Below are 10,146 nucleotides of genomic sequence, written 5' to 3'. Positions count from 1 at the left end.
GAGAGAGAGAGAGAGAGAGAGAGAGAGAGAACTCAAGATGCATATGCCAGATCATCACATGCTGTGCACAAGCTGAAATTCCCTCAACATACACCCTCCCTCATCACCAAAAGGCAAATCCAACAAAGCAAATACAAAAGCCTGTTAAGCTGTTGGACAGTTTCTATTCAGCCATTAGACTGGAATCCAGAAACCCCTAGCAAAAATGACTCTGCAACACCGACCAGCATTTTTATGATGATCAATAGTGAGAATTCTCGTGCTCTAGTCAAACATCTCCACAATTATTAAATCCAATGAGACCATTATGATACAACAAGCTTCCATGAAGTCTCCAGTTCAGGGATTACATGCTCGAGATTGACATTTTAGACCATGAATTTATATGAAAACAACAATAATTACATCTTGTACAAATGCCTATAATGCACATGGAACAATGAAAAGCATGGAAATTGGGATTTTATCCTGCAAAGACACCTCTAAAAATGTAGAGGCATGAACAAAGAAGCAGATGTGCTCTCGACCAAGGTTGCCCCAATAACATTGTCTCATCCAGGCACAAAATAGTCCATCTTTTCCACTGGTAGATTCAAATCAGAAGTCTCGACCTGCCAAGAAGAAACAAATGAAGGGTAAATCAACACAATTGACTAGAGGCTTGCTTCAATCTTTGCAAACAACTCACACAAGAAGCTACCATGGACAAAATAGAACATCTTGTAGACGGAGGGCACTCACTTGATGAAATGGTACAAACACAAACGGAGCGAGGCCCCTGCGATGTGATACAGCTGGCACATCTGGATTATGACTCTCATTTTCTTGCCAGCCCTCCACTGCTTCAAGCACCTCTTCTTCATGACCTTTTAGTTCAGTTTCCTGTATCCCACTTGTTACCAATGCTAAAAGATCCAACCGATTGTTGGCACCCTGTATGGTACTGCGAACCCTGTGAATAAAAAAGCAGAATGTCACGTCACCTCAAGTGGTGAAAACTCTTAAGTTCCGGCGTTTTCAATGATTCTGACATCACCTTTGGAAAAAAGAGGAAATCAACAACAGAATGCGCACACATTCCACAAGGACGACTTTTACATTACCTCATTCGAATTCTTACTACCGTTCTCAAACCCGGATAGAAGGTAGTAGCCTCTACCTAAGATTCACAAAATGGGGATTGAGATGGCGTTTATTTCCCTTTAAAGTCTCAAAAAAGCATAAAATGACCCTACCTGATTGTGATTGAGTGTATAACGCCCTTCGTAAACACCATCCACTTTGGATCCTTTGCCCTGCAAGGACTTTGCTACCTCCTTCAGTTTATGAGGAGAAACCTGAAAACAAGCACAGGAATGAGATGTTACACTCCTGACCCATTGCTTATTGCCAACTCTTACATAAAACAAAGTACTTACTTTATAGAGAAACTTTCCACTTGGATAAAATTTTATATATCTATAGTAGCAAACCTGCAGCAAATTTAGCAGTCAGTGGCTTGGTTAAGTGTCCTCAATATGTAAAACAAAAGTAACCCACTCATATTTGCTAGCATGCATACAAGGTAATGAATACTCTGCCTCCTACAAACAGAAAACTACCTACAAGATCAGCATTAATTAGGAGCCATAAAAGCAACATCACAATCAACTTTCAAGTAGCTTCGATACTGCCAGCATACAAGAAAGGCTTGGGCCTTAAAAACTTGAAACAACAATCAGTTCAATGAGAGCTTCTCATTAACTGTTCCTTACACATCTAAATCTTCTCTTATCCCAACACTCAGGTTTGCAAAATCAATTTAACCACCAGCATGCAGAATGTTTAGAATTTCTAGACAACAAGAGGACTTGAGGAATTAGAAAGAGATTTAGTATTCTGGTCACAATATCCTTGTAAGGCATTGGACGACTACGGGCACACACTTTTCAAGGCAAACAGCTTCCATGATCAGGAAGATACTTCAACAAAAGGAGGATATTTTACTATCCAAACATCCAAAGAAACAAGTCTTAACTCTTCCAAGGATCCTATTTTGATGAGAGACACTCACATAGGCATCAGCACCAAACAAGACCCCTTCCACAACCTCCATTGAAGGTACCCAAAGAAGAAACACATCCACTTTTACATCCACACATATAGCACACATCCCCACACCAAGTCATTCCATACACATACCTACACACCTCACCCACATACATACATATACACTAGCACCCATTTGTCACTTTCAAGAGGAGTCACAAATTGCTGACGTTCAAGCCACTGAAGAACAGAGCCAACCTGCAGATCCCAGCCGAGGGGCCTAAACCCTAAGAAGAAGAAGCAGAAGAAGCCGAAGCAGCAGAAGAAGTTTACCGACTTACAAAGTCTTGCCGAGTGGCTCTTCTTTTTTAAGGAAAGAGTTCCCACCAACTTATGGGACCCCTTCCGATGGGGCCCAAATGACATGAAGGCATTAAAATAAAGCAAGCCCACACACACATGCAGAGAACTGATGACAAGGCAACTGTACGGATGTTCAGTCTGTTCTTTTCTGTTGGCACGTGGTGCCCGTCTCGTGGCAAGGAGGATGTGACTTGAGGTGGGATTCTCAACCTTGAGGCGGCGTTGAGGACTCTCATCAAAGACAACAAGACGGTGACCACCTCCAACATTGGATGCTCATTCATCTTCATCTTCCCCATAGTGAGAGATGCCAGATCCTCATACAGGATCTATGGCAGCTACATTTGAGAGATATGGATCACATCTACACAGCCTTTCCACCAAAGGTGTACACAGTACTACAGAGATGGGTTATTGACTACACTAGAGGACAGTTTAAACAGAGACATGCTACATGGACACCTACGTGCAGCACAGTGCCAGAGTGGCGATTGGACGGCTCAGAGTGTCATCACACAGTTTAGAGATTGGGCTGGCTGAATTGCACACATCCCCAGAGTGCAGAAAATTTGCAGGCTATGAACAGCAGAGGTAGAGAGCGAGGAGCACTATGTATGCAGATGCACAGCTGAGTCTAGCTTGCCTTCAAACTACTTTGTGTCTTGGGATAGCACATTGTCTACGGGTTTTCTACTAGACAAGCATGTAGTTTTTCACGTGATGCCACGTCGTGATTTGTTTTGCTCTTTCTCTAGTGGGAGACTTGGTTGTGTGCAGTTTGTTGATGGTTCAGCATATGACATAGAGGGTGTTAGAGATGTATGCATGTCTTTACCTAGCGGTGCATTGCTTATGCTACGAGATGTACGTTGTCGGGGATATGTGTTCGAAACGTGAGTCGGGACAGCGTCAGGCTGCTGGCTGTGGGAAAAGTGAGAGCCAAGAGTTTCCACGCCTACGCACAAAAATTGCTTGAAAATTGGTAACACTGAGCATACGAAGTCGTTACACTCCTCTGTTCACAGAGCAGCCCACACCCAGAGATTTGATGGAGTACAGAGATCAGTCACAGCTCGAACGCTTCCTACTTGAGATACAGAGACACAAGAGTCACTCCTCCGGTCGCCCATTACCTCTAATTGAGGACAACAGTCGCAGCTCATAGACTTCTTCCAGCTACTGCACCCCTAGAACCACCTAGAGAGGATGACACTAGCAGGCAGAAGTTGTTCGGTCTCACAAGAGACCTCGAGCACTTGGGTACTGTGCCAAGGCTACATCCCAATCCTATTCTCCGTGGATTTTTCACCCCCTACCAACTCATGCATGATACCTACACCCTCATTTTGGCACTCAACATAAATTTTTCCACCTTCAAATTTAGAGCTCCATCCCTCCATCAACACACCCATGTTCTTTCAGCTTTCAATTCATACTGTACTAACTTCTCTTGTGCCTTTTGAACTTTTTCTGAATAGCCAGAGGGCACACACGCATACATTGATTGTCTCATAGGCGGAGTTTGACCTCTAGAAGACATTGATAAAGCTTTCTTTCTACCTTTCTTTCTCTCTGCACGCTTTGCTTATGCTCGAGCTTGGTACACCCAGGATTGAATTCATTGTACTGCGTGGACAAGAGGATAAGGGAAGTTTCAAGCTGAAGTCAAGAGTGGTGAGAGTATTGTGATCAGGGATACAAAGGCCTGATATCATAGCAGCCAGGTACCTAATGATACTTTAAATACAGAGATGTATTTGAAGTATCGTGTACAATACGTATGATAAAAGAGGCTGATATATAATACATCAGGTTTTTTTACAAAATCAAATTTTCGTAGAAGGGGTAGTTGTGAAAACTCTATTGGAGTCGAAAACTGAATTGCTTTTTAAACTTATGATGTGAATACTCATGAAAAAAGATTTAAGCATGTCCACAAAATGCATTGTACTCATCAAACTTTAAAGGCAAAAGCGAAACTTGAAATGCTTCGTGGTTTTTTCCAATGCTATGTATGATACGTTATGAAATGTCAAGTACATACTTTACTTTACCAGAAGTATGCATATTTTGGCTACTATGCCTAAAATGTGTGGGTGAGGACATATCTGACACACGAGTGATACATGTTTATGCTATTTCCCTCCCATGGGGTCCACTTATCCTAGGCCACACAGACTCGGTCCCATATTCAGTCGTTTTCAATGCTTTTATAGAATAGAACCTTTCAGAAGGATCATTATAAAGAATCTTCGGATGTAAACATTGTCTGACGAAAATCATCACCCTAGAAAAACCATGGGCACCAATGTACATAAAACAAAATCCTGCAAAAAAAGACAACAAACTAGCAAACTCATGTTGGTTATATTCATGCCATGACTATGTCTGCTATACATGTATACACATGGTACCAGGTCAGTTTCCATTTTGTAAAGGTTACAAAGACTTCACACATTCCAAGCACTTCACTGAAGGAATCTGCACAAGCATGCATGCACGCACACATACACCCACCGCAAAATAGAACAAAACACTAGCCAGAATTTATAAGTCTACTCACCAAATGAACTGGATTGGTCACTCTCCATTCAGCCACACCTGTCCTTAAATATGTATTGCGGCTGACAAAGATTCCTGTATAATGCCAAAGCATCACCAGAAAAGAACTTAGCATAGTGATGAGTAACAAGTTTAGCAAGATGAAAAGAATTATAGGCATACACCCACGCATCCTCTACAACATCTACCATCACAGCGAAGACGAGGCCTCGAAATCCACATATTGCGCCATGAGCCTCCATAGAATGATTGTAGCATTGAAAAATTTTCCTCCACTCCAAACATCTACAGGTAATGTAAGGTACGATATAATAAGCTTACATTGTTTGCTACAGCTTAATGATTCTGCAAAAGGCCCTCCTCTTACCTGCCATGTACTGAGACAAGCCTTCTGCCACAATACAGGATTGCGAGTGGCATAGCGCCATTTTCGGCACACACATCCAGCACAGCCAAGAGCATATGGGGGCAGTCGAATAAATACCTGGATATTTCAGAAGAACTGTCAATGTTCTTAAAGGTTGAAATACCAGGCATTAGCTTGATGACGAATTGGATACACAACAACGTTGTCATTTACCTCAAAAAGCAAATCATCTGAAAGAACTTGATGTATTAAAGCTGGATCAACTGCAGGGGGTTTGCTACTGAGGCTACCAAAAGGTGGTACTGGTCGTATTCTTGTTCCATAAAGACCTGAAAAGCGAGCAACATAAGCCATAGCTATTATAAGATTGATGACTAGAGACTACTCAAAAGAGGACAAACAAAAAATAGGGTCTTCTGTTTCTCAGACAACCAGCAATTAGATTTTTTATATTAAAAGTTGAGGAAATTGTATGTCCGAGTAAGAACGCGTTCCAGAATGATAGAAAGAATGAGCTTAAATGCAGCGCTGCAAACGAGTGTTAAAAATGTTACATAAAATTAGTCTCTGGATGGTACCTCTCCTCCCACCAAAAACTTATCCTTACTAACAAAATTTGTGCCAGCTTCATGCTTGGCAAAAAATCTGCTGGTTGGTGTATCCAAAGAAATTGAGAACCAACTGTCAAAGACAAGAGAACTAGAAGCATTTTTTCTCAGCTTTAAATGAACCATGAACCTCAGCAAAATGCAGACACCCCAAAATCTGGGCAGTGTCCAGAATTTAAATCCAAAATAACCATATTAGGTAGCCGTTAGCTATGACTAAATAGGATCAACCAAAGCTAATATAAAATAGCATACAAGACCAAGTGACAACTAGCAGCATGGCCAATCCTCATGTGCTGCCCTCTCAACAACCGTGTCATTACCAAGAGTTGACGTAATCATCCTCAATCTCAAGATCATCGTCATCCTCATCATGGTCATTATTAACAGCATATTTTAGGCCTATACATGAAGACATTGCTGATGTTGAATCATATCATCTTCATCCTCATCATGGTCATTATTAACAGCATAGTTTAGGTTTATACATGAAGACATTGCTGATCTTGAATCATATCATCACCACCACCATAATTATCATTGAGTTTACAAGTAACCTTAGTGTTGAGATGTTTTATATGAGGTGCACAAATAATGAAAAGACCCTCGCGTTTTTTAATCTCAGCAACAAACAGTCACATGAGAAAAGAAAGAGCTGCTCTAAACAGCCCAGATGCTCAGAGCCGTAGGCATGCTACCACAAGTATAGATTGCACAATTTCCAATCAAATATGCCACCAGAGCAACACCTGAACACAATAGAGATAATGTTGGTGGTCACTCCTCTAAATCAGTAGTCTCATCAATTACACATCTCTACTGACTACCACTTCAAGTCTGTCTAGATCAACAGTGGTAGTTCTCTCATTTCCAGCCTGTCTTCTCCATTGTTTTGCCCACCCTGTATTGCCAGCTTTGTCATAGTTATTGCCTCTTGGTGTCTCCAGGCCTTTAATTACGAACCAAGGGCCCACTCTCTGCATGCTTCCGTTTTAGAGCAGTGTTACCGACGTTATACTGAGTTGAAGCAATATAAAGAAATACCGAAAGGGGCGCCATCGTTTGGGGCGAGTGCTCTCTTTGGGTGGAACTGCCACTCCGTGTCTCAATATGCAATGTTTCTCTTTCAATTCAGTTGTTTCGAAGCATCTAAAGTCTGTTCATTATGTTCTTTACCGTTGGCACATTGTGCCCTCCCATTTCAATGGTAACAGAGCACAATGGCTTTTCCGGATTCTATAGAGTACCTGCAGTTTCTTCTCGACGAGCTTCGCGACATCCTTTCGCGGCAGCCTCAGCAGAATCTCCCGATGCTGCAAAGTTTTCAATAGTTCTTGAATTACATGTTGCCCCGCCTAATGCCCCAAGTAGTACCACTTCCTCTGGCACCAAAAAGTACAAGAGCTTCCAACCGACAACCTACTCATCTTTCTGTTCCAAGTTTTTAAGAACATGGTATAGCCGTCTGACCTTGATTCGATGCAACCGCCTCTGCCACCGCCTCCCCCACCACCACAGCCACTTGGGTACAATGGTTGGAGCCCTTATGAATATCCCTACTATCCATACCCAGGGTACGCACCGAACCAAACAAAAGATTTCAAGGATGGTGGAACGATAGTAAAATTGTTACAGGCTTGGACACTCCAAGCGAGAAATCAATAGCAACACATGAACAGAAGCTACAAAATCATTGAACTTGACGAGAGAGAGAGGAGAGAGAGAGAGAGAGAGATAAAATGAAATGAAATGTTATATTAACGTCTTCAAAAGGCCAAAGTGACCTATGAGACCAGAAAGTTACAATGTGGTGGATATGATACAAAGTCAGAGTAACAAGATGACAAAATGACAAAATAAAATACTATGGAATCCTAAACTGCTAGGTGTGAACTAAGAAGCTAGCTGGGATAGCTAGATCACATGAGATCCAGCATCGGTCGCTGGAGGATCTCATCAATATCCTCCATGGTCAGTAGTCTGACCGGGCGTCGTGCATGTCGGGCCAAAGTGATCCAAATCCTCTGATGCAGCCTCCGTCGATGCTGTGTAGTCCTCCGCATTCGTGGGCGTCTAGATCTCCCCAACTGGGTTGCTCAGTCGATCAGTGTGCCTCTGGTGTGAGGCGACGAGCTCTGCTGCGGTAGTAGCTCCTCCGGGTGTGCCAGTGGCAGCTCTGAAGAAGTCTGTGATCTGTATCTGAGACTGGTTAGCCTCTCCTCTCATCAAGCTCTCTCTGTGTCTGCGCAGCTCGAGCAAAAACAAACACAGGCATCTCTGATCCTCGTACCGCATGACTCTGGAGAGTGGTCCAAAGCCCTCTCTAAACAAAGCAATGGAAGCGGCCTCGTATCTCGTAGTAGACGGGGCAGTTGCATGTGTAGTGCAACTTTGTCTCGGGCTCGATGTCACATAGGGAGCATGTCCTGGCCTCTGCTGGTACTCTGCTGTATCTCCCAGTCTCGATTCGCAGCTGGTGTGAAGATGTGCATATCTAGCCAACAGCACATCGTATCCCATGAGACAAGTAGGTGTCCATGTATCTGGGCCTCGTCACAAAACCGTCCTCCGTAAGCTGGAGAAGATGCTCTCTGTAGAAATCCATCTTCGTGCCCAGCTCCTGTGCTGGCTGTATCCATGTCCTCCTGGTGTATAGCTGAGTCAAGTCCTGGCAGATGAGCCCGGTGATCTCGGACTGTGTAAGAGTCAGAGAGGGTGCATCTAGTGATTACTGGAAGGGAGGCAATCTGTCTATGCAGAACCCATGCGCCTGAAACCATGATGTCATCTCCCCATACCAGCATGCCATGGCTAACTGTCGAGAGGACTCAAGTGCAAGGCGGGTATATCTGTCTCTGGGAAGTTCCCACATGCGGTGTATGAAGGAGACAGATCTAGTAAGCGCCTCAACCACTAGTGGGGGGGCAGCTAGCTCTGCTCGGAAAAAACCCCATGGTACTGAAGCCTTAGCTCTAATGAGCCGCGAGATCATAGAGACCATAGGCTTATATATATATATATATATATATATATATATATATATATATATATATATATATATATATATATATATATATATATATATATATATATATATATATATATATATATATATATATATATATATATATATATATATATATATATATATATATATATATATATACCTAGATGAATCCAGGATAAACCCAGATTCACCCTTGAAGGAGAGTGCAAGGTATAGCCCCATGGTAGTCACCCACAAGACAATATAACCATCAGCTCCATCATGCATAGTATTGACTAAATACCACGACATCCCCACTAACATCGTCAGTGCCCAATAGTGGGTGTACTAACATATGCTCCCCAGCACAACACACACCACACGCACACACACATGAGCATACATCAACACAAAGTTCAACGTGCTGAGTTTCTGTCATCACTCCGGAGATCAAGGGCAGACTCAGCCATAATGAAGCCTAGCACTAAAAGAAGCATTAAATCGGAAAAATTAGCACAAAAATGAGGTAGTTGATAGGGCATACGCACCACAAAAGATAGAAAGAATTAGCACAATATCAACCGGTCGTAACTCGGACGAAAACTTCACAATGTCAAGTCTGCATGTCCGCAATACGACTAAAGAATATACCTAGATGAATCCAGGATAAGCCCATATTCACCCTTGAAGGAAAGTGCAAGGTATAGCCCCGTGGTAGTCACCCACAAGACAATATAACCATCAGCTCCATCATGCATAGTATTGACTAAATACCACGACATCCCCACTAACGTCGTCAGTGCCCAATAGTGGGTGTACTAACATATGCTCCCCAACACAACACACACCACACGCGCACACACATGAGCATACATCAACACAAAGCTCAGCGTGCTGAGTTTCTGTCATGACTCCGAAGATCAAGGGCAGACTCATCCATAATGAAGCCTAGCACTAAAAGAAGCATTAAATCGGAAAAATTAGCACAAAAATGAGGTAGTTGATAGGGCATACGCACCACAAAAGATAGAAAGAATTAGCACAATATCAACTGGCCGTAACTCGGACGAAAACTTCACAATGTCAAGTCTGCATGTCCGCAATACGACTAAAGAATATACCTAGATGAATCCAGGATAAGCCCAGATTCACCCTTGAAGGAAAGTGCAAGGTATAGCCCCATGGTAGTCACCCACACGACAATATAACCATCAGCTCCATCATGCATAGTA

At 42.6% G+C, this 10,146-nt stretch overlaps 1 protein-coding gene across 1 annotated transcript in view; it reads right to left on the bottom strand.

Moving 5' to 3' along the window:
• Positions 1-265: 265 nt before the first annotated feature.
• Positions 266-10,146, bottom strand: part of FBP7 (F-box protein 7) — a 53,597-nt gene continuing 43,716 nt past the window's right edge. The window contains exons 2-10 of the mRNA XM_086511269.1: positions 5,534-5,649; positions 5,321-5,437; positions 5,142-5,238; positions 4,955-5,028; positions 1,419-1,472; positions 1,236-1,337; positions 1,104-1,159; positions 742-952; positions 266-611 (exon numbers count right to left, since the gene is read on the bottom strand). Of these exons, the coding sequence (XP_086367395.1) occupies positions 552-611; positions 742-952; positions 1,104-1,159; positions 1,236-1,337; positions 1,419-1,472; positions 4,955-5,028; positions 5,142-5,238; positions 5,321-5,437; positions 5,534-5,649 (887 nt within the window). The 3' untranslated portion in view covers positions 266-551. The remainder of the gene's footprint in view (positions 612-741; positions 953-1,103; positions 1,160-1,235; positions 1,338-1,418; positions 1,473-4,954; positions 5,029-5,141; positions 5,239-5,320; positions 5,438-5,533; positions 5,650-10,146) is intronic.

The sequence above is a fragment of the Adiantum capillus-veneris genome, chromosome 4 (assembly GCF_014529385.1).
Source record: "Adiantum capillus-veneris isolate H3 chromosome 4, ASM1452938v2, whole genome shotgun sequence".
NCBI classification, from domain to species: Eukaryota; Viridiplantae; Streptophyta; class Polypodiopsida; order Polypodiales; family Pteridaceae; genus Adiantum; species Adiantum capillus-veneris.
The sequence above is the reverse complement of the archived record's forward strand: the minus strand, read 5'-3'. Positions and strand labels throughout refer to the sequence as shown.